At 34.9% G+C, this 25,063-nt stretch overlaps 1 protein-coding gene across 1 annotated transcript in view; it reads left to right on the top strand.

The window, feature by feature from the left end:
• Nucleotides 1-25,063, top strand: part of LOC134546247 (carboxyl-terminal PDZ ligand of neuronal nitric oxide synthase protein-like) — a 765,750-nt gene that overhangs the window by 360,630 nt on the left and 380,057 nt on the right. Inside the window, exon 4 of the mRNA XM_063388932.1 lies at nucleotides 16,591-16,646. Coding sequence (XP_063245002.1) covers nucleotides 16,591-16,646 — 56 coding nt within the window. The remainder of the gene's footprint in view (nucleotides 1-16,590; nucleotides 16,647-25,063) is intronic.

Here is a 25,063-nt window from a genome sequence, read left to right as displayed (position 1 = left end):
CCCTGTGTCAGAAGGTTACGTCGACATTTGATTCTTCTCTTGAAACTGTCGCATTTAAGACAATTCATGTTACAAACTATAAAAAGACAAAGCCTTCCGTAGTTTTACAAAAGATTCCTTTGGAAACCAGTTGAAGAAATAGTTTGTAATACTATGAAAGATATTGTAAATTTTGACTACATATGGTTGTTTTTGCAAATATATAAAATAATCGTATTTCGATATAGTACTGAGTATTTCTTACGTAAATTGGGGCATAATTTGATATTTTAATCGTTTCAATAAAGTATATATTTTTAAACCATAGAAAAGATAATCGAATATTGAGCAGTTTGACTTTAATTAGTTTTATTATGCTTATTAATGTGTGCAGTTGACACTGGAAAGTTATTCAGGGAACAGTTCACAAATAACTTTCACTACTGGAGGTACTGGGACAACACAAAGCATCAATGCCCGGGTAAATATCCGAACTCAGTGTTACTGCTAACATTATTTGGTAGTGATATAGTTGTTTTCATGTAAATGAACATATATCTGTAATTTTACATGAATATTTCTGTTCAATTTACAAAACAAAAATGACAGTGTAGGATGGATGACGCTTGACGGTCGGCATGTTTGGGGCCAAGTCCTGCGCCAAATCCCCGGTGGCGCGATGGCTTCGCGGGTCGCGGCTGTCGCTCCGAGATAACGGATGGCGAGGAATTGTTTCGGCAGCGCTGGGAGGCAGCAGGAGGGCGGTGTGGCAGAAGGGCAGGCAGAGCGAAGGCGAGGCTCTCACGCAGGGATTTACTGCTTCGAAACTGCTCCGTCGGAGAAGAGATGTGACGCTACGGCGGGTCCAGCAGAGATCGTACCTTTCAAGGGCGGCTTCAGGAAGACTCTTCGGAATGGGCTATCGTTAGAGACCGGGGGAAAAAATTCGCAGATTCATTTCGTGATATGCTAAAGTTCAAATAATCAAACCTTTGCGCTGCGTCTGCTATTGCTTTACTAATAATTACAATATGTAGGACTCTGGGCCAATTAGAGATCCTAAATGAAATGAGGATCGTAGTGACGTTAACCCATGTATCGTGGAGCCCATCCAGGATGTCATTGAACCCGCAAATCTATCATGTCACCAGCTATCGTTCAGAGAAAGGATTCAGTTGCATAAAATGATATTAAATTAGTTAAATAGATTGCCCGTGGAATATTTACAAAATTGAAGATCTCAGGTACTGAACTTTAATAGTTTCCCACAACTCTGGAGGGGCTATCGTTAGGAAATGAAAAATAAATTGCGGGTTCAATGACCTCCAGGTTGGACTCCACAGTCGTCTGCACTTTCACGCAAGTGTGACACGGTCAGTGGCTGCTCACATGCAAGAACGTATCAACTCGGTAGCCTGTGATTCGTCTCTTTTAGTTGAAGGTTTGTGATTGGCCCAAAGACCTCGTAGACGAAATGTGAGCCAATTTTGAATTAATGCTTATCGCAAGATTAATTCAGCGAATTTTTCCTGTTTCCAACTATCGCCCCTACTGTCTCCTCTCCCCTTTCTTTTGGAGTCGCGCTTGGCGCCTTTTGGAAACTTCTTTACAGACGTTTGGGTGAATCGAGGTGATGACGTCAGCAAAGCGCAAAGGCAAGTGCGCAACGAAAAATGTACCAAATTACTTGCTGAGTCAGACAATTAAACCCAGTCAGACAATTAAAAGAGAAAAAAATCGTTTTCAAACTCGGTTTTCGGTAAATACAACAAGGGAAAATAAGACACTTGGCCATAGTACATGGATTGACGAAGAGGAATTAAATAAAATATTACACGCAGATCTGGTAAAATTCTTTAAAATCTGTTACGTTAACATTTAGCTTGGTATTGACATGTTTGGTTGCTATTTTTTTCCTTCTAGATGGATCGCAGTGCAATCATTAGTCACAATACAGCAATTCCACTTAGATTTCAAGTTTTATCGTCACCACGACCTTTTAACAGCAAGCAACGCTGGAACATAATTTATATAAATGAATATAAAATATAAAAACCTATAATAATTAAGGATAGAAGTATTTTTACTCAACTCTGTTAAAAACCTCTATATGAGTACCGGAACAGATAAATAAGCAAACGATTAACATAAAATATTAAAGTAATCGATTTTAGCTCGTAGATCGCCACATACGGTCCGGGAAAATACGAGACTTGACCATTTCGCATTTTGTTTCGACGAGGAATTCGATTAAAATACTCTCTAACTAGATATAATTCAATAAACTCTCGTCATAAACATGTTTGGCTTGATTGCCGCGGCCGATCATAGATTGCAGCAGAGTCGCGCAGATGAAAGATGGCATTTTTTAAAGAAATAATGTTCCGTTTTTTTAAGATATAAATACAAATACGCATCGGATCGACACCAAACTATAAAATAACGCGTAAAATATTATTCCAAGGTTTCACTTCTAGCGTGCGTGGCGGCCTTGCACCAATATGTTGTTTTTTCGGAACGGTCAGTTGTTAAGGATTACCGGGCAGCAGGCTTCAATATAACATCACAAAAACTGTCGTTTCCTGTGCGCAACCACCAGGTTAGCGAAAAATTGTTATTATTCTATTAAATTAAACATGCTTTAACTGTTGACTCGTGGTCACGATACACAATGTCTCTGAGGAGTTTTGTAACTATAATGATATTCTATTGATGACGTAAAATATTATGTCAGTGGTGATAAAGTACTATCAGAGTTTCACGTGTTTATATTCCGTCATGCTCCGGCACATTATGGCCGATGGAAATTCATCCATATTGTTATGAATATCTAATACCTACTAGGTAGATTTCGAAGAAAGACTAATTTTTATTGTAGCCGTTACCTAGGTGCGACTTCCGGAAAACTGGAATTTATTTATATAGTTTTTCGTTTCACGATGCACAGAACCCAAAACCAACGTCAACTTAAAAATATATATTATATATAAAACAATGGACACGATACTGCTGTAATTAAACACGTTTCACGTACAATACAGTGATGGAAAAAAATCGGTAGAAATGTTTGAGCATTTTTGAAAAACATAAAAATCGCTATAACTTCCATAATTATACAGATATTGAATCCATTTCAACGTATTATATCTCGTAGGAATAATACCAAAAAAATTTGTCTGAATACATTTTTGATACAATCAACCATAACTACAAGGGGTTGAAAAAACATGGGTTGGAGGAGAAAAAAATTCATAACTCCCTTAGTAGGCACACTATCGAATTCGTTCGAATTATTTGTAAATGCTATACTTTTTTTCGATAATATATGTCTGAAACAATTTTTGATATAAAAAATGATTGCACAAAAGGGATAAAAGAAAATATCCCTTTCGGCAAAGCCTATAGGCGTAGGTAGATTTCGGAGTACCTATTTCATATGGAAATACTTGAGAAACTTCTATAAACTCCTGGAACATTTTAAGAATTTATTTACTTAACATATTTATGTTCTCCAGTAATCCAAATGATCGATTAAACATTTTCTCATTTTCAATGCAGCGAAAATATAATGAATGTTTGTACTCAATGCATTCACCATTGAATAGCTTAGAACGAATTTCATATCATGTCAACTAAGGTAGTTTTTTAAGTTTTTGACTTTCAAACATTATTTTCATGCCTTTTACTATTATGGTGGTCATTTAAAATGTTGCTTTTCACCAATGTTTACGATAATATTAAGATTATAAAAAATAAATTCGAAAATTTTGTACTGAAAAGTTTTAAATTTCTTATTATTATTTAAACCCTGTTGTGTAGTAATAATTCGTTTTATCGAACTTTGTTCATCCAAAGTTTTATATAAAGTTTAGGATTCTTACCATAAATTATAACGGATTTGATAGTATAACTATTAAAAAAATGAACGAATTTTTTTTGGCTTTGTTATTTTCACCCCTTACAGTAATGGTTGGTTACGTTGAAATCTATTGTAACAAAAGTTTTAAAATATATTTAGAAAGTTAAACAAAAATAAGAGTTTATCCTTTAGTGTACATGGTAGGAAATTTTTATTTAATTTCTTATTTCAACCCCAGATTTTTTCAACTCCTTGCAATAATGGTGGTATTATCAAAAATTGTATCCTAAATAAGTTTTAAAGGATTTTTGTAGGGTTTACAAACAATTTTAATGGATTAGATAGTGTGTACACTAAGGGAGGCAGGAATTTTTTGTCATTCAACCTTGTTTATTCCACCCCTTGCAGGAATGATAAAAAATTATTTCAGACGAAAGTTATATATAATAATTTATGGTTTTACAATAAATATAGAACAAGTTTAATAGTGTACATGGTACAGAAATAATGTTTTTTTTTAAATTGTACCCTTGTTTTTCTCAACCTTTTGCAATAATCGTTTGTATTTTCAAAAAAAGTTTTAGACAGATTTGATGTTGTTATTACTAAGGTAGTTATAAATTTATTTATTTTTTTAACCCCTCTTTATCCACCCTATGCAGCAATGGTTGGTTTTATCAAAAATTGTTTCGAACAACAGTTTTAGATAAAAATATAAGATTTACAAACATTTTGAACTAATTCAATGGTATTCATAGGAAGGAAGATATGCAATTTCTTGTCCTCAAACCTCTGTTTATTCCACCCTTTGCAGTAATGGTAAGTCGTATCAAAAAATTTAATTTAACAACAGTGTTTTGCTCTTAATCCTTCGAGTTCAAACGAATGTGATATTCTTTATATCGTAGGAGTTATATAATTTTTTTCTGTTTTTCAAAAAACCTTCATTTCTACCCCTTTGGTCGGATATTGCCCACTAACGAACAGGACCGAAATTTTTCTTTATTTTATTTTATGTGTCAGTTTGGAAGTGATTTATGACAAATTACGGCAGTTATCGTGTCCATAATAATTTGATATACATGTAAATATATATAAATATTTGATTTGATGACAGTTTTGGGGTCTATGGACCATGAAACAAAAATCTATATAAACATTTGTGGAAGTTGCACCATGGTAAGGGCTACAATATGTAGTACTACTGCGAAATTTACCTAAAACAGGGACAGAATTAAAAAAAAAAATCACAAATAATCTGAAAAACGCACATCATTAAATCCGTTCTTCTTTGTTTAAATTTGGTATAAAAAGTTGATGTGAAGTAGATTTTTATGAAACAGTCTACCATTATTTCAAGGGGTTGAAATAACAAGGGTTGAAAGACAAAAAAAAACTTTCTTATTAGGTATACTATCAAATCTGTTATAATTTATTGTAAAAATACTAAACATTTTCGTAAACCATTGGTTGAATCATTTTTTGATTAAAGGAACTATTAAAGTAAAAATAAGGGGAATTGTAATTAAAATATTTTTTAACTTCCTTATTATCAAATTTGTTCGAATTTATTTTAAAAAGTGTTAATATAGTCCTCAGCGTTGGCATAAAAGCAAATTTTTATACAACCACGTATTAGTGCAAGGATAAAAAAACAGCATTCGAAGTTAAAAAAAAGTAAGTTTAATATGAAAAATCTTTCCATGCTATCGAATGCTGGATGCATTGAGTTAAAAACGTTCGTTGCATGGAGTATAAAAAAAATATACATTACATTTTTGAAATGTTCCAGAAATTTATTGAAGTTTCCAAAACAATTCCAGAATAAGTAGGTAGGCCTACTTAGAAATCTACCTACGCTTGTAGGCTCTGCCGAAAAATATATTTTTTTGTTTGTCTTTGCCACTTTTAATAAATGTTATTGCTTGTTTGTGTTTTTATTGTTTAATTATATTAATTTAATTTTTATAGTGCCTTATTGACCCTTTTTTATTTTTCAATGCTTGTGTGTATATTTACATACACACACACATATATATATAATGTTTGTTCGTGAGGTAGTAATGTGAAAGTTACCAGACATTATTGAACGCGAAGAGATGAGAAAGACGTCATATTGGTTTCTACCTTTTTTTTGCAATAACAAATTTCATAATTAATGATTTTTTTAAATCATAGTATATAACTTAATGGCACGACTGAACTAAAAAGTCACTGGTTGGCTGCTACTAATATTTTTCTCTGTGAAGTAACTGGTATTTGAGGTCGAATTCCTATTGTGAATGGCAACAACTATAATAATACTGTCTGTAGATCCTATGCTATGATCTTTAAAAATCTCTGCCTTAACTAAACCAAATTTTGGAAAATAGTTTTAGCACAGAACAAAAAGTTTTGGAGCCTGATGTCGTCTTTTCGTTCCTATATCTCCCCCTTTCGACTCGGTCTCACACTCCATGCTGATTTTATTTCATTTTTTTTATTTAATGGCTATTCATTTTAATTCTAGCTCGATTTCGTCCTTGAATTTGTTTTTCTGTCACTCATATTTTCAACATACATATATTCACTTAGTGTAATACAGTGGGTTTGAAATGTCCCGTAAGTCTGGATAATTATAATAATTTTAGCGTCATTTTATATTCTTTGGTGTATTTTTTAAAAATAATTATGGAGGAAAAACAGATGCAAGGGAGGCGTGGAGTTAAACTATTAAAAATAGTCATTGAATAAAAGAAACGATGAAAAAATAAACAAAAAAGAATTCAACAAGGCGTGTGAGATCGAGCCATGAGCCTTATTCCCTCGTGAAGGAGGGGGGCGTGTCAACAGGTCCTGTCGGCTCTCTGCCGGACCTATTCCTGAGCGCGTCCTCGGAGAGCAATGTCTTTTCGACTCGAGTGGCTGGTAGCGAGTCCGGCTTCGGTGGCTCAAAACAAGCCTGGCTGTCGATGAGGGGTGGGGGGATTTGCCATCATCCCCCTTCCCTGCACAACCCTCGTCTGAGATTTCCAATAAAGATTGAAAGGAGGCCAGCGGGTGAAACAATTCCAACTTATAAACGAGTTCCCAGGCATGCGCTGGGGTTGGCTGGTAGGCATGGTGGCAGGGCGAAGGGAGAGAGAAGGGATTACGTGCGGAATCATTAACGATGCTTAAAGAATCAGCGAATGAATATATGTGAAACGGTTTTCCCTGCCCTTGCTCCACCCTCGTTCCTGCAAAGAGGAAAAATGTTATTTAATTTTTTTTTGAAAGACCGCCACGTCTTTGTATCCTACCGACATCCCGTACATTGTGCGCCCTTCCCTGCACGAGCACTTGGTTAAATATTCAACATTTGGTTAGTTCGGGATTTCGTCGCCAGTGCCCGCCTGGTCGGACGCACGAGCTCTACAGCGCGGGCCGCTAAGGGTGACACTGACTCGCGCATCACACGCCTCTTCGCCTCTACGCGCCAGGCACCGAACTGATACGTTGGTAACGCGCCTCTACGGGACTTCAAGCAGTGACTCTGTAGTTTGATGGTGGGATATTAAAGATAATGGTTCTCTGCAAGTGCCTGTAATCCTTACAATAGTGTACCATATTTTTCATACCATAAAAAGCGCGTAATTTTTTTTAGAATGTTTTGTTATCCAAAAATAATTATAAACGAAACCACCATAAAAAAAATTGTGAGCGAGTCTTTCAATACTCGCCAATGATGTATAAATCTCTAACCTCGGCGAAGAGCAAATTCATATGTTATCATGTTGCTCATGTTACAAATAAACTTATACACGATATTTAATGTATAATTCTTTAAAATACTATCGAGTCGGATAAAGACACTGATCAATAAAATATACGCTTTTCAATTACATACCAAAATTTCTAGATGCGAATCACACACTTACTTTCTGCGCCCGCCACTAGGATTCGCTGCATGAATCGTAAACGTTGCTTGCCACTACCACCCGCAGTTGGCAACACGAAACCAAAGGAAATTTTAAACTAATAGAAACGGTTCCTATAAAAGCAAAAAATACTTAAACAATCCTTAACCCCAGCTTTGGACCTGTTTTTTGACAAGGAATTTTATACAAACGCGAGAGACCAGACCGCGATACCAAGTTCGGAGCTGGCTGGTGGTCCGTCACGGACACTGGCGTCACGCGCCGTGTCACGCGCCGTCCACTGATGTAAGGCATGCCACGCGCGCCTGGTCGTATTACAAGGGTCGTCACTACCCCCTCCCCTTCCACTCCCCGCGCTTCATCATTCTTTGGCGCTGTACTCTATCGCTGAGCGACTTTGGGAATTCCGCGTGCCGCCGCGCGGAGTGGCGTGAATGGACGCCGCCTTTCCCGACTTTTCGGGCGTCAGGTCGGCACTGGATGACGCGACTGGTCACAGCCGCTTTCGTCGGTTCGAGAAGGGCGCCCCAGGTACTTAAGCGGCGACGCGGGAGTGTCGCGAAAGTTCAGCGACAGTTTCGAGAGAGTTCTGATAGTGAAGGGAAGAGCGACATCGCCGAAGAGGGTGAGAGACCCCCTCGAGAGTGGCGCGACGCGGAGCGACGGGATCGAGAGAGTGCGACTGAGTGGCGCGAGGCTGTGCGTGTGGACAGGCGCGAGGTAAGCTCCAGCGAGGAGTGCAAACTGTGTAAATGGACAGACATTGAGTGACTAAGTTCCCATGACGAGCCAGGACCCTGCCGCCCCAAGAAAGCCAGGAATTGGAACAATTGTATAGTTGCAATACAATGTGTGAATATATTCTGAAGTGAAATGAAACATAGTTTAACAAAAACATGCATGAGGTAATGTGTTAATAAGAATAAATGTATGTACAAATTGTTATTGACTCTGGAATCACCCTACCCTAATATCTTTGTGGAGCGATTGTAAGTTAATATATATCATATATTAACTGTACATTATATTTTACAAAACATTGAATAATAAGTATTATCGCTTATATAGATGGTTATTATGGCTCCTAATTAAAAATAAAGAGTCTGCGATCCTTGATAAAAAAACTAATTTTGAGTATTATCAGGTAGTTTTTATCATGTATAGTAATTGTATTTTGGTAAGTGTGAGATATGGAGCTCTCCAAATGGTTTCATTAGATTCTGGGTGTCAAAAATAGTATTCAGTGATACCAACAATCATTACTTTTGATGAAACACATATTCACCTGAAAATATAGGTACTATATACTACATATATTATACATATAATTTATTTGTGTGCTATTTATATATAGTACATAATATTTATACGTATAGAAAAGGATTTATTGGCTTTTATACAGAGTTAGAGCAGTGGAGTAACGAAAAATAGAAAAGTTAAGTTTTTCTGCAAAATCTCGGAATTTACACGCAAAAAAAAGTTAAAAGTCATGTAACTTCTGAACTGTTAAATACAGAATAGTTAAATGAAACATATTCTTAAAGGAAATTTTATGATGTACAGCTTATTATCTTATGAATTCGAAGGACGAAGAACAAAAACGTTAGGTAGTCCAATAATTCAAAATATGCGTGGCAAAATATTTGTGAATTTAGAGCGTAGATAACTGAGATACTATGTGAGATAGCGATAAAGTGAATAAAAAAACTTTTTGGAACATTTAGTCAGTTTTAATTTTTTATAAGTCTTTTCGCTATGACGCATTGTTCTCAAGATAAAAGCGAAAAACCGAAATAATGACATTTTATGTGTCCCCTTGCCCCCGGCTCACTTCCTTGGAGTAGGGATTTTTAGTATGTTCACCTCCTAACAAATCCAAACAAAATCCCAAAGTCAATAATTGTGTTTCTTCCATTTCCCTCTACATCCCCTTTTTGAGCATTAATTGACTGCACTATACCTTTTTGATGTGATGTGCAAAATGCATTTAAGCTAATCTGAATAAAATTAAAATCATTATTGGTCCTTATACATATGTTGTCATTTGCAGTACCTACACAGAATTTTTTTTGTACTTTTAGAAACGATTCCTTTGGATACCAGTTGCCAAGAAATAGTCTTTTATACTACTAGAAATATTTTGTAACTTTATACAGCACATGACTATGGTCATTTTTGCATAAATGAAATTCGTTTTTTTTGTGTGATAATACTGAGTATTTCTTACGACAATTGGTGCATAATCTAATATTTTATTTGATGTTTCATTGAAGCAAAATTTTCTGAAACCACGGAAAAGATAATAAAATATTCAATAAGAGGTTTTTTATTATGCTTATTAGTTTGCGCACTTAACACTGGAAAGCTATTCAGGGAACGGTTTACAAATAACTAACTATTGGAAGGAACTGTAACAACACAAAGCATAAACGGCTTAGTAAGAATCCGAACCCAGTATTACTAAGAACACTATTGTAAAATACAAATGTACAAATATTTGTAATCTCGCATGAATATTTCTGTTCCATTAAAAAAAAGTTACATTGTACAGTCTGTACCATTAACGAGTGTAAGTTTCTGCTGTTTCTCATGTGGCATTAATTGTCAGCCAAGGCATCATATTTTTTTTTTCAATTTTTATGCTATAACAATTTTTATAAGAATTAATATTAAAATTTTGCCTTCTTTAAGTCTTCGTTAATACTTTCGCTTAAGAGGTGAGTGTTTGTTGATCGGCTGCAGCTGTAAGGCTTCCTTCCATTTGGCTTGGCCAATTGATGATGGGCGTCTGTGATTGGTTGTAGCTGCCCGCCTATCAGTGACCTCATTTATTTTGGTTGGCGGGAATATCTGACCAGTAAGATACGAACTGTCATTTTGCTGAATGCATTAAACGGAGACTGTTACGCTGTTGATATGCGATACAGTGTCGACCGAAACGTTGGTGAACTCTTCAGGTTTGGCTTGGCTAAAACCCAGAAGCCAAGAAACTTCGAAAAAGTTCGCGAAATAACCCAATCCACTATGGGCGAGTTTGTATTAATAGATTTAAAACAAATTACTTTTGCTGTCTTAAAACTACATTTATACATACCAATAATAGTCCTTGAAATTTAGTATACTTTTAAATTTTATATAATTTTCACAGACAAACTATGTTTAACAGAAAATAAGTATAGGTAACACTTAACAAAGGCAAGCTTGTGTGTGTGTGTTAACAGTGTACTTTATGTATTAAATGCAATATTATTGCAATATGTTCCCTTATACAACAAATTATACAAAAGCTGTTTTTGTTGTTGTAAATGTTACAAGTTTAAAAATTAAAATTAATTATTGTGCAAGACAAAGACGTACAATGCTTAACAATATATCAAATTAAAAATAGCAATTAAAATAATTATTAATCCACAATAACTTTCAGATAAACGAGAAAAAAAACCATATTACTTAAATATCAAAGAAATCATCATCAGTCAAAATATCCATTCTTTTTAAAATTTGCACATTTTAAAATTTTTTCATAATATTTGAGCAGTATCTGGTCCCGTATGGCTGCGTACTTGCGCTCAGCCGGAAAGAAGGCGTAACGCATGCTCCCCTTTTCGTTCCACCCGTCTCCTTATCTGCGCGCGCAGGAGCGGGTAATTCGGGCGAGACAATGCACCGACTCACACGTTCACGAACCGCTGGTCCCAGTGCTTCCGCCCTCTCATCACCCCTTTCCACCTTCACCAACGAATACCAGGATACACATACGTAGGGCCGGCTTTTTTTGCGAATTAATCTGAACGCATATTAGACAAGATATAACCCCACCAGCGGTTTCTTCCTTGTGATTGGCGGCCGTCTGCAAGAGGAGCCGTTGCCTTATTTGACCGAACCATTCAGGAAGCGTTTGCTTCCACACTGACTTACTGTGATTGGTGTTGTAACAATCGACATGTACCTAAAATAAACTGATCCAATCACGAAACACAGACGATGTTACATTTTTTTTTTTACCTTCAGTCAGTTTTGGAATATTTTCCCAAAATATACTCGTATCTACACATACGGTGTGCAGAGCTCCAGAAGAAACAGCGAGATTTGAAAACTGCTCCCGCTATCAGAGTAGTGTCCGTTTTAGAAAAGCATTTAAGGATATGCTGTGGGCGGATTGGGATATCTGTTTCCCGAAATGGTTTCTAAACGGTATTTGTAGGAGTGTGAAAAAGGTTAAAAAGCGTGTTTTCAGAATGATTTTTAGACATGAATCATATGGTACAGATTCTTGAAAACACTGAAGCACAACTTTATAATGTTACGGTCACCGCTATAATCTCATATCTTCCCTATGCACGCCGAGAAGTCTAAGCGCCAGTCCACAACCTTGCGCTTAGAGGCGACACCATGCCAGGAGCACCAACAAGCGTCGCACTTAATCATCTCACTTTACAAATACTCGATACCCCTGACTAGGCGGGCCCCTTAAGGTCGTTACCCACAGGTCGGCTGGTATCGATACATACTCTCTGTGTCATTGTAACTCGTCTCTGACCAGAAGTGCCAGATGGTCCACGTATGCTCCTGCCGCTGTTGTTCTGTAAACAGTGATTTTAAACAAGTGTGCGTGGTTGTCAGCGTCAGCGCAGTGGCACACCCAACTCATACATGCGGGGAGGGGCAGATGACAGGTGGGTTTTGGGCTGTTGTGGACAGAGATGTACAAGATACCTCTTAAATAGTATCTGGAATACAAGTTACAACATACTTCTGAGTAAAGCATTTGAGATATCCCATACAAGATACTTTTGGAAATTGTATTAAAAATACTAGATACAAAATACGTATTTTCTAAATACTTTTTTAAATAAATTACTTTTTTAAAGGATTTTTTTTATTAATCTTAAGGTTTATTTAAATTATTAAATTAATTATATATTATTAATTATGTATGAACAGTGATCGCGTAAATGTAAGAAATATATTACATTTTTAAGGTTTTAATTAAGACTTATGCAAAACCAATTCTTCAAACATTTTATCATTCATTTTTCTTCTATGAGGTCTAATTATCTTCTCCCCATAAGAGAAGAGTCGCTCAACAGGGGCGGAACCCAGCAAACAGGCATTATATTTTTATTTATATTTATTGTAGAATAAACATTTAATCTCTTCAGGCTGGTGTCCTTATCATTTAAGTATTGAAGTGTTTCTAAGTCAACGTTGCTCCCAGTAGACCCTGTGTTGTCGCTACTTGCAACACAGAATCAGAGTCCTCTAAAAAATGTAATAAAAGTAATCTTTTGCTCTTTTTGACGTGACAACGTCTAATAAATCGATGAACGCCGGCTGCACGCACGAAAAAGGATGACTCATTGTCCCGTTACGCACATTTTCCGTTACGCTTTGTCCCGTTACGCTCATTGTAGGTTTGCGTCGCATCTATCTCTTTTCAACTCGATTGTAACAACCATCGATTTGACTTTTTCGAGGCACATTAAACTTGAAACACTCACATTCGTTTCATACTTTTCCTATCATCGTCCTATCCTTAACAGAATAACACAGATTGGAAGAAGTTAAATAGCAAACATGTATAAAAGTTATAGTTTTTAAATTAATCTTTTCGTTAAAGTAATAAACATATTTGAATTAATGAGTGCAAATAAAAGTAAATTTATCAATTAAATAGTAGATTTCATTTCACTCCTTCTTTGTATCCATAAAAATAGCGATAATTCAATAAAAATTATTCAATTTTATTCATAAAAGTATGCAATCATTTCATCAATGTTTTGTTATGACGTTGCCACGTTAAACTATCGTCGGTAAACCGACTTTACAGACAACCAATTTTTTTTATGTCTTCTCCATTTCTGTTTAAAGCCTCCGATTTTTTTTTGAGATTGATTAATTTTACGTGTTTCTGTCAGGATAAGTTCTTTTACATTTTTTTAAAGTGATTTTGATACCCATTTCATTTTAAAGAATGGATGTGACACTGTTGCTAATAATGCATCATTTGCTGCAGGCTCTAACGGCAAAACTTTAAAACGTCTATTTAGGTTTTCTTCAATGACATCGAGCAAAGACCTGCAATATTTTAGGTTTTCCATTTTAAGATTTTCAATGATATATTGGATTGCCATTAGTTTTGGTAATAGATAACCATTGTAGGTGTCCTTATCTCCTTGCAGACTTTGAATAGCTTCTGCTATTGGCTTTGAACATTCCACATATTCACTCAAAATATGTATATTTTCCTTAAATGGTTTCATCAAGACGTTTCTGTGCTGCTGAAAGGTCTTGTATGGAATTATAATAAGAGTTCCATCGGATTGCGTATGGCCAAGTTGGTGACTTTCCTGTCAATTCTAAATATGTTTCACGTTCTTTTGGTGATCTAGAACATAAATTTCTGAGTGCTTGGCACTTTGCTAAGGCCGCGTCATGCAGTTTCTTATAAGTAGTATAGTTTGGCCGGTCCGGGGCACGAGTTATGGGTGTGGTGCCGAGTGCCGGTCCGCCATCCTGGATTGTGACGTTACGGCAGCCATCTTGGATTTCCGTGACCTTGAACTTGACCTTCATCTTTGACCTTTACCTTTAACCTTCAAAATTTTTCAAAATTTACCCATAATTCTTCAAAATTCGCCAAAATTTCCATTCTTTGGGGGGAAAAACTTCCGCCAAAAAAATTTCAAAAATTTCGATAAATTAAAAATTTCTCTTTTTCTTTCACAAAAATTCAAAAATTAGGAGTTTGAAAAACCTCAAAAGTCTTTTGCCTTAGAAAGAACACAGAATCCTAAAAGAGGCTTAAGCATCCATGTCTACAGCCTCCAATCATCTTCTGACGTCATCTAGGATTATGACGTCACCGTTGCAACTTCCGTTACGTCCGCCATCATGAAATTATTTATTTATTATCCGATTTTAATGAAAAGAATTTTAAAATTTATAAAAAAATGCAATTAATAATATTTTAATACAAATTATTTAAAAAACATACTTTTTCGACATGGAGCTCTGAGTCCTCGGTTCGAACCCGGTGAGGGCAGAAAAATTAAAATGTCGACCGAACCTTCTTCCAAGGAAGCCGCTGGCAGACTGAGTCCCCCCACCACTTATGTCAAAGTATATATATCGTCACCTAGTATAACATCATGTCCGCCATCTTGAAAATAAGTAATTTTTATGTTAGAAAATCGGAAAAAATTTAAAACTCATTAAAAAATTAATTAATTAAATTGAATAATAAAAAATTAATAAAATATTACTTATAAACCACGGTTACACTTATTGTTATGGTCGCCATCTTGGATTATATAAATGTTGCATGTTTCATTATGCCCACCATCTTGGTTGAGTACGATGTCATCGTTACACTTTACGTTACGACCGACATATTGGATCCTATTATTGTTGCATGTTTCGTTACGGCCGCCATCTTGAAAATCCGTAATTTCAATGCTATAAATTCCGAATAAATTCCAAAAATATTTTTAAAAATTGCATACTACAAATGTTCAGTTACTTAATTGTTTTAGGTCCTCGGTTCGATTCACGACGAGAGTAAACCAGTTATTTATTAATATGGAGGCCGCCATCTTGTTTTCGTCTGCTAGAGTGCTGGCGACATGTTAGTATAATTTTCTGTTCACCATACCTTTGACCTCAATTGTTGACATTGATCTTTGTCCTTGACCTTGAACTTTGACCTTGGCTATGAAATTTGACCTTGAAATTCAACCTTGGCCTTGAAATTTGACCTTGACCTTGAAATTTGACTTTGACCTTGACGACCATCATGGATCCGACATTTTATGTTCAGTACATACTACCAGGAGCTACCACCTGCTTGAGGACATTGCCACCATCTTATTTTCGTCTGCTGGAGGACACCATCTTGTGTTTGTACTCGTCTTATAGAGTACATTACCATCATGCTAGTTTTATTCTAACCCGCTAGAGTGCAGTTATCATTTATTATTACTGAGGTGCCCGCCATCTTGAAATTTGGGCGCCATCTTGGATATTTGTATTTATTGACCTAGAAATTCGGGAAAAATTCCAAAGGAATCGAACCGAGGACAGAAATCCATCGATTCAATATGTAAATTAATGAGTTATTTTTTCGGCGAATTTTGTTTGGTTAACGTGTATTGCCATATTTACATTGTACTGAACTTTTACATGGGCATCCGTGTCGTAAAATAGTACAGGGGTAAAAAATTTGGGGATTTTATTTAAGAAATACTAAGCAAACTAAGAATCAACTAATATGTTGTATAGTAAAGTTGATACCTGTACTCTTTATTTCAAATAAATATGCGATTGTATCAAATAACCATAAATTGTGCCAAGAAAAGATCACAAAAACATTATAATTTTAACTGTTTACTGAATGTTAAAAAGATGGGCAGTGTTTTAATAATATTCATTGTCGAAAATCAGATCCAAAGTCGGGGTATTGGAATTTTTCAAGTCATCTCTCTTTTATTGGATCTGTATTATTATATATTATAATATTTTAGTCTACTAATAAAATAATTCAGTAGTCGACGTAGCTGCTCCGGCAGCGAATTCTAGCGGAGGGTGCAGATGACTATGTGTGATTCGCGTCCAGAAATATAGTTGAAAACACTATTTATCACGCTTGTCACTATTTTTAAGAATTTTATTTAATTTTAGTGACCGAGTTTCGTATTATAAGTGTATTTGCAACATGAGAACACATGAATTTGCTCGTTACCGAGGTTAGATGTTTCTTATCAATGGCGAGTTTTGGCAGTGTATTGTGGTTTTTTTTCATAATACGCTGGAATGGCGAATTATTATTTTTTTTTCTTGCACTTTATGTTACAGAAAAAACAATGGGTGGACGATAGCAACCTCCAGCTTATGCATCATCCGATATACAGGTAAGAGGAAAGTAAACAAACCAGTGTGTTATTTCTTCCTTTTTGTAAAAGATTTTCCATGTATTGTACTTTATGGCTAGTGGAATATACTATATTTTTATGTGTAATTTATATTTCTGAAGTGTAGAGTTACATCTTAAATTTTTTTTTAGAATATATATTATAAAATTATCAAAGTTGAGATACGAGCTGAATGTAAGGATCGAAGAAAAAATTTAAAATTTGAGTGAATGTTTAAAAATAAATATATTTAAAGGATCTCCTTCATAATTTTGAACTGGTCATTCTATTTTTCCCGTTGATAACAATTTTGCGTGGAAAAACTTAGTTCTTTATAAAACAGTGAAACCTTTTTAAGTGTTTATTTTGTTTTGTTAAGTTTGAAGAAACTTTGATATGTATCAAAATATAAAAACAAAATTTTCGTTGCACAGTGACAAAAAAAAAGATGGAAAAATGATGAAAAATGTTTTAATAGTTAGGCAAGAAAACGACAGATATATATTTAAATTACTATCCTCGAGTTACTTTTGAACCGGATTCCCAAAAATAAATTTCTCGATTGTGTGTTAGTGTGTATCGTTTATTGAATTAACTCTCGCTTAATATTCTTCGGTTGAATTGCATGTCCTTCAGTGTCCACATCTGACTAAAGTTGGTTCGAAGCCCAAGAACGTGCTCCAAAACAACTCCTGGGTATGAACTGGGATAACTCGGAGGAAACTCACCGGCTACCGCCAACGTCCGCCAAGTTTCCAACACGCGAACGTCGGGGTGTGTCAAGCTCGGCCACCGAGGTGCTCCTCTATTTTGGCGGTGCTTCGTACCGATTTGAACAAGACCTTAAGGGCGTATATCCTATTCCAGGTCATTTTTCACAGGCTATTTACGTTCCACGCTGTTAAAATTGCCGCCTTTTAAGTGGCGGAACTCAAACAAAATTATATATATCATACGTTATACATATTTAGTTGGTAAAATTGAATTTTAGCGTTTTTGTACTGTATGGATAAGGAGAAGTAAATATAATATAAAACTGGAACTTCTTAGGATTAAAGTCAATTTTACTGGCTTCTATTTTACATGGTTTAATTTCTTTAAGAAAAAAAATAATTTTACCTAAATTTTTATAATACTCAGAATTGTTGTGATTTAATAAGGCTAAATAAAATGAAATAATTTTTTTCTGAAAGAAATTTAAACGATACCGTGCAGTAGCCACCAGCACTGCCTTTAAACACAACACATTTTCAGTTATTATTCCATTTGATTCTCCTTATCCATAATGCAAAAAAATGTTAAAAATTCAACTTTGTCAGCAATAAGTATGCTTTTTTTTTCATTTTGTTGAATTCCATCCAATGAAAAAAGTGTACAAATTCAATCGAGTTAAACGTAAACATAAAATAATGAATGACCTGGAACGTGACTCCCCTTAAGGTCGGTGTTTGCGCGAACTGATCACTCGCTAGCTGACCCACCTTAATTACAGTTAAGACATACGGGTTTGGGGATATTTTAGCACTGTTAATGAATTAGGACATATTACCAAACACATACATTTATGTAATTCGAAATAATACAGTCACTGAAAAAAAACACATTCATTATTTTGAGCACTGAAAGTACAGTTATGATTAATGATTGATTAAGCTGCAATATTTATTAACTATCGTTATGTTTTAAATCAATTTGATTTTGTGTTGATAGACTTGTATATTCGTCTATATTTGTACTAGCAGGTAATCAAAAACTGAGGGTTTACATTCGATGTTTTAAGAACAACAGTGGAGTCCGCAATAACATCAATAAATTAGCGTTCTTATTCAATTACGTTTCACCCTTGCAACGTAACACATGCCGTTTCACCCTCTCATTTGTTTCCGTTTGCAAAGCATTTTCCGTTGCTTGGGTAGTGAGGGAAAAAAACACTATGCTATTGATCATGTTTATGAATATTTTAATTAGTAGCGATATCTGCTCTGAGCAGCAAGAATTCGTTTTGTTTGCAATATTTTATCGCGAGAATAAAAAAATAGAGCGGATTTTTTTATTCTCGTCTTTTGTTTTGACAGAATTACCGATGATTACGCTGATTCAACCCATGCTAATTTAACCCGTCATTAGCTCTTCAGATTTCTGCACTTCCATAATTTATTTTGTTCAGTGCTTGCTCTAACTAGGGGGTAGAGGTGGATATAAATATGTTCGCTATGTCGTGGAGGTATATGCAAGTATATGGTGTGCCACTCTGGTAAGCAATTAGTTACAAAAAAAACGCGTAGCTGCATAAAGGATAATGCTATGGAAGACTGTAAAAATGTAGGTAATCATGAAGCGAGCATTGTTGAACAGATGATGTTAGTAACAATTTAGCAAGGAATTTGCGTTCAACTTCATTAAAACCTATAAAAGGTTTTGCTATTCAGATGGACTACGTTGAAGTACGACTGTGATTTTTGGCGTGAATGCGTTGCGAAAATGGGGGAGAGTAAAAGGAAGACAGTGGTACTTAATCATCTGAGTACTGTTCCCTTTTGTGTTTAATGCAAATCGCGAAAGAATGAAAAATCCACTGTATTTAAGTTTTCTTTGTAGTATAGCTTACTGCATTCAGCATCTGTGAGCATCATCACGAGGTGATTATGCTTCGCATGTGTGTTTATTGTAATCCTCTTAACTGCGCTGATACATGCTTTAAGTTCATGCCTGTGTTAAAATATAATTTGGCCTTTTTTCTTTTTGAAACTTAAAGAGTTTTAGATATTTTTTCCTATAATTTTACAGAATTTTGCACATTTACATTTTTTGAAATTTTAAAATGTTAAAGTACATGGGTTATGTTGAACTACTTCTTAAATTTGACGGTATAAATAACACGCTTTCAAACGATGTGATCTGATTGGTTGTAGCTTAAGTATGTCTGAAGTGGTACGGTAAGGGCACGTAGGGGAGACCGGGGCAAGTTGACGATGTTAAGCTTTGAAATGGCCTTTAACAGATAAATAAGCATATATAATATCTAATTTGGTACCAATACGAAGTACATACTAATTTCTACCTAAATATGTAAAAAGGTTGTATTACTTTGCGTAGTTCCGAAGTTATTGACAAGAAACCAATTAGTTAGCACATTCGTCATCTTGCCCCAGGAGTGGGGTAAGTTGACGAACCTATTGGGGTAAGATGACGAAACCAAAATATATATATTTATGGACAAAGTAAACAATAGTTTTATAGATATCCTACACTAAACAACGAGCAGGATGTAAAGAAGATATATTGTAACATATTTGAACGACTTTGATATAATTCCTTGACTTCATAATTGGAAAGGTTTTCGTGCCACCACTCAGAACATGTAGAACACTGAATCCAGTCTTCATTTGGAGGTTCCACGTAAACTTCTTCACATGCTGGACAAGAAACGCTATTTAGGCTTTATGGTTTTGCTACAGAATGATCAGAGCTTTGTTTTTCAGTTTTCTTGGTTTTTCTTTCATTTTTCTTCTCTTCACTCTGCTTCTTCTATCTATCTCTTCGTCACTCCAACGCCTCCTTTCCGTTTTCCGCTTATAATATGCCTAGGCATCTACAAAAAAATCAAACAAAATTGTTACGACTATTAACACAGGAACTATTTATAATATTTTATAATTTCATTATTATTTTTATTTTACTTAAATGTTCGTCATATCTGTACATCATTGGTTTAAATAACACATATAATACAAAATAATGCTCACACTGTCATTATCTATTAGCCCAGGAAACAAAGGTTTCAACCTGTGAAAAATTTGTCCAAAGCTGAATTTTTGCACAATGGTAGAGTCGACTATGCTTAATAACATACCGAAAGTTTACCGCTGTAGACCTTGTGCGTATCACTGAAAATTTGCAGTTAAGTCCTAGATGACAGCGACTTGCAGCAGTTCATTAAAATGCTTCCCATTTACGCACTTTTTATCGTAGACTCTAGATAGCTATATGAAAATAATCTTAAAGCACCACTACACACGTTTCTAACGAATAAAGTTCTAAGTGTTAACATTAAAGGTAAGAAAAAAACTGTTTAATTAATGAAATAAGTTTTTTTACATCAGTCAAGACAATAAAAAGACAATTCACTTACAAATAAAGGGTCTTACGCAAATATTTCCTAAACAAAAGTTGCTGTATAGTTCTTAAGCTTTACAGAGACATATCTCTCAAAAGTTTAGCTTAATTTATAGGATCACTAGAGACTCCCGAACTTATCAATGTCGTCTACGCACTGCGACAGAGCCACAGCCGTAAGCGCTGTGGCCACTCTCACTCCCACGAAATCGAAGATTTTTAATCTTTGTAAAATTTGCTCCTAACTGAAATTTAAAACAGTGGTAACATTCAAGTTTTCTAGCAACATTTGAAATGTTTACCTCCGCAAACCTTGCGCGGAACACCGAAAACGAGAAGTGAAGTCCTAAATAATACTTTACTGCCCACTCAACAATATGGTACTCAAACGTAATAACTATAGTATACTTTCAGAATAGCAAACCAAAACTTACTCAAAACATTATTCTCAATGATTAAATTTAAAAACCTTTCACTACGTTTGACTAAATATGCTATTTATTCAATAATATTAGAAGAGAGGTGTTATGAAGAGAGAAAAAACACAAATGGAAATACGTATTACAAAAACACGAAGAGCCCGATGTGAAAACATTAAATAAAAGTAGTTAAAAGTTCTTAAACTTTAAATTAGTTTATTTGTTGAGAGCCTGGTACAATGTGTCTGGCCGCTATAGCTATCCGAGCCGTGTACTGTGTACTACTGCAAGGTTGCTGAAGTTGGCTCGGGTCAGGACGAATTTCGCTGTAAAGAAACAAAGATTTTTAATACATGGAAAATTATCCCAAAGCCGAAAATTTGTACAGTAGCAGAATGAACATTTCTTAGTAACACGTCAAAAGTTTACTGCCGCAAACCTTGTGCGTCACACCAAAAACGAGCAGTTAAGTCCAAAATGACAATTTTTTGCAACGATCCACAATAATTGATATTGCAAATGCAGTTTATGGAGTAGACTGAAAGTATGGATCCCAAAATAATCTAGAAACATTGCCCTAACTGAGGATAGTGATAAAAAGTACAAAATTTAAACATCTTTCTATAAAATAGACAATTTAAATCATTAAAGTTAACGAATTCACTTTCATTCAATTTTAAGGAAAAATAAATACATTTTACATAAACTTAAAGAGCCCAACATGGAAATCACTTAAAGTAAACTTTGTTGCAAATTCATTCATCTTTAAATTGGTATATTTTTTAAGTGTCTCATACAATTAGTCTGATGGCTGAAGCGATCCGAGCCGCGTAGTGTATACTACTGCGAGGTTGTCGAAGTAGGCTCGGGTCGGGACGAATTTCGCTGTTAAGAAACAAAGGTTTTTAATACATGGAAAATTAACCCAAAGAAGAAACTTTGTATAGTAGTAGAATGAAAATTTCTTAGTAACATGTCAAAAGTTTACCGATGCAAACCTTGTGCGTCATTCCAATAACGAGCAGTTAAGCCCAAAATGACAATTTTTTGCAACGATCCACAATAATGGTAATTGCAAATGCAGTTTTTGAAGTAGACTGACAGTATGGAATCTAAAATAATCTAGAAACATTGCTCTATCTGAGAATAGTGATAAAAAGTACAAAGTTTAAACATCTTTCTATAAAATAGACAATTTATATCATTAAAGTTAACGAATTCAATTTCATTCAATTTTAAGGAAATATAAATACATTTTACATAAACTTAAAGAGCCCAACATGGAAATCGCTTCGAGTAAACATTGTTGCATATTTATTTATCTTTAAATTGGTATATTTGTTAAGTGTCTCATACAATTAGTCTGATGGCTGAAGCGATCCGAGCCGCGTAGTGTATACTACTGCGAGGTTGTCGAAGTAGGCTCGGGTCGGGACGAATTTCGCTGTTAAGAAACAAAGGTTTTTAATACATGGAAAATTAACCTAAAGAAGAAACTTTGTATAGTAGTAGAATGAACATTTCTTAGTAACATGTCAAAAGTTTACCGATGCAAACCTTGTGCGTCATTCCAATAACGAGCAGTTAAGCCCAAAATGACAATTTTTTGCAACGATCCACAATAATGGATATTGCAAATGCAGTTTTTGGAGTAGACTGACAGTATGGAACCCAAAATAATCTAGAAACATTGCCCTATCTGAGGATAGTGATAAAAAATACACAGTTTTAACATCTTAATATAAAATAGACAATTTAAATCATTAAAGTTAAGAAATTATTTTTCATTCAATTTTACGGAAAAGTTAATACATCTTACATAAATATAAAGAGCCCTACGTGAAAATCGCTTTCAATAAACGTTGTTGCATATTTATTCATCTTTATATTGGTATATTTGTTAAGGGTCTCATATAGTTTGTTTGACCGCTGAAGCTATCCGAGTCGTGTAGTGTGTACTACTTACTGTGAGGTTGCCGAAGTAGGCTTGGGGTCGGGACGAATTTCGCTGTTAAGAAACATGGAAAATTATCCCAAAGCAGAAACTTTGTACTTTTGTAGAATAAACATTTCTTAGTAACATGGCAAAAGTTTACTGATGTTACCCTTGTGATCACACCAATAACGAGCAGTTAAGTCCTAAATGATAATTTCCCAAACGATCCACAAAATGGTGTTTCGTAAATAATTTAATAACTCCATAAATACTGTTTTCAAGTAGGCTCTCAGTATACAGAAAACTTGGTTTTTCCTTAAACGCCATACTGCTACGGTAATAGGAATATGAAATCACTACAGACAAGATTTTGTTCCGTTTACTATGGTGAAACCAGAGCTAACCGAGAAATGACCGAACGTCCCGGAAAGTTGTGATATTTGACGTTATTGCGCGAGTAGCACACCCGTACGTGACTACAGAGAATGGATAGTTTCCTTAACCGTTAGGATTTCTGGAACGAACACCCTCTCACAGGTAGGGTCATAAAATACGGTCAAACTCTTGCAAAAACATCCACCACTGCTCTTTGCCACTAGCAATCCAACTGAATATGTAATGCTACCTATACATTTTACAACACAACTCGTGTTTTATTTATTTTCTAAAAAAACAACCTATTATTATAGGAATTATGGTATAAAAGTGAAAAAAAAACTCAGAGTACATTTACGATGTATCGTTTTATTCAATTTTTATGTAGTAAACTGTTTTTAAAGAAGTAAATATATAATTTTTAATATTTTCGAATACAGGCTACTTTAAAATTTTGCATTGTTCTGATCGAAAATAAAACGATGTATCAGAAACAAAATAATAAAATTTTGTTGCTAAAAATATAATTTTTCATAATAAAATTTTTGAAACAGAATAAACCCATGCAGATATAAAACCAGAGGTCCTCTAGAGTTTTTCATTTACAAGTTCCAAGCAGAAATCGTTTATTGTTAATTTTATTGTATCAAAAAACATTCATATAAGAAAAAAATGCATATCTCATTACATGTAACATAAATACACCCTCTTATATGAATTAGAATTGTTTTAATAATCCATAAATAAGACCCAGTTGAATGAGTGTCGCAGTACGCAGTGTGTCGCAATGCCGCGCTGGAACGGCGCGGCGGTGGCCGTGAGAGATCAGTACGGCCGCAGTACACTGCAACGCTCTGGCCGCTTTAATGAGCCAACTAATTACGTTAGACTCTTTATAAATATACTGTCTTAAAGCTAAAGGTATAACCTAAAACATTTATTTGGACATTTTTCGCATTGGGCTCTTCATATTGGTGTAAATCGTATTTTTATCTGAGTGGCAAAGATAAAAAAATATGTCATGAATTAATCGCTTAATATCATATCTTTAATATTAACAATTTATGCTTTTTACAACATTAATGGCTGTATTAGAGTCTCAAGATTATTTTGGTAATTTTATGGACAGTCTAAATTAAAACCTGTACAAATGGGTAGCATTTTAATGGACTGATGTAAGTCGCTGTCATCTAGGACTTAAATGCAAATTTTCGGTGATACGCAGAAGGTCTACAGCGGTAAACTTTCGGTATGTAATTAAGCATAGTCATATCTACCACTGTGCAAAAATTCAGCTTTGGACAAATTTTTCACAGGTTTGTGCCTTTTTAAGTCTTGGTTTCCTGGACTACTATGGCAAGTTGACGATTGCAGGGGCAAGATGACGAATTCGTCATCTTGCCCCCGTCAACTTGCCCCAGCAGCCGTATTTTTGCTTTACCAAAATCACGAACAACATTAACAAATTTTCTTCAACAATCAATAACAATCTATACACTAAAATACTCCCAAAAGTCAGCATTTCATTTTACATATATAAACATTTAAAACAAATGGACTCGTAATAGCTT

Source organism: Bacillus rossius, chromosome 1 (genome assembly GCF_032445375.1).
Source record: "Bacillus rossius redtenbacheri isolate Brsri chromosome 1, Brsri_v3, whole genome shotgun sequence".
Lineage (NCBI taxonomy): Eukaryota > Metazoa > Arthropoda > Insecta > Phasmatodea > Bacillidae > Bacillus > Bacillus rossius.
This window is presented reverse-complemented; position numbering and strand designations above follow the sequence as displayed.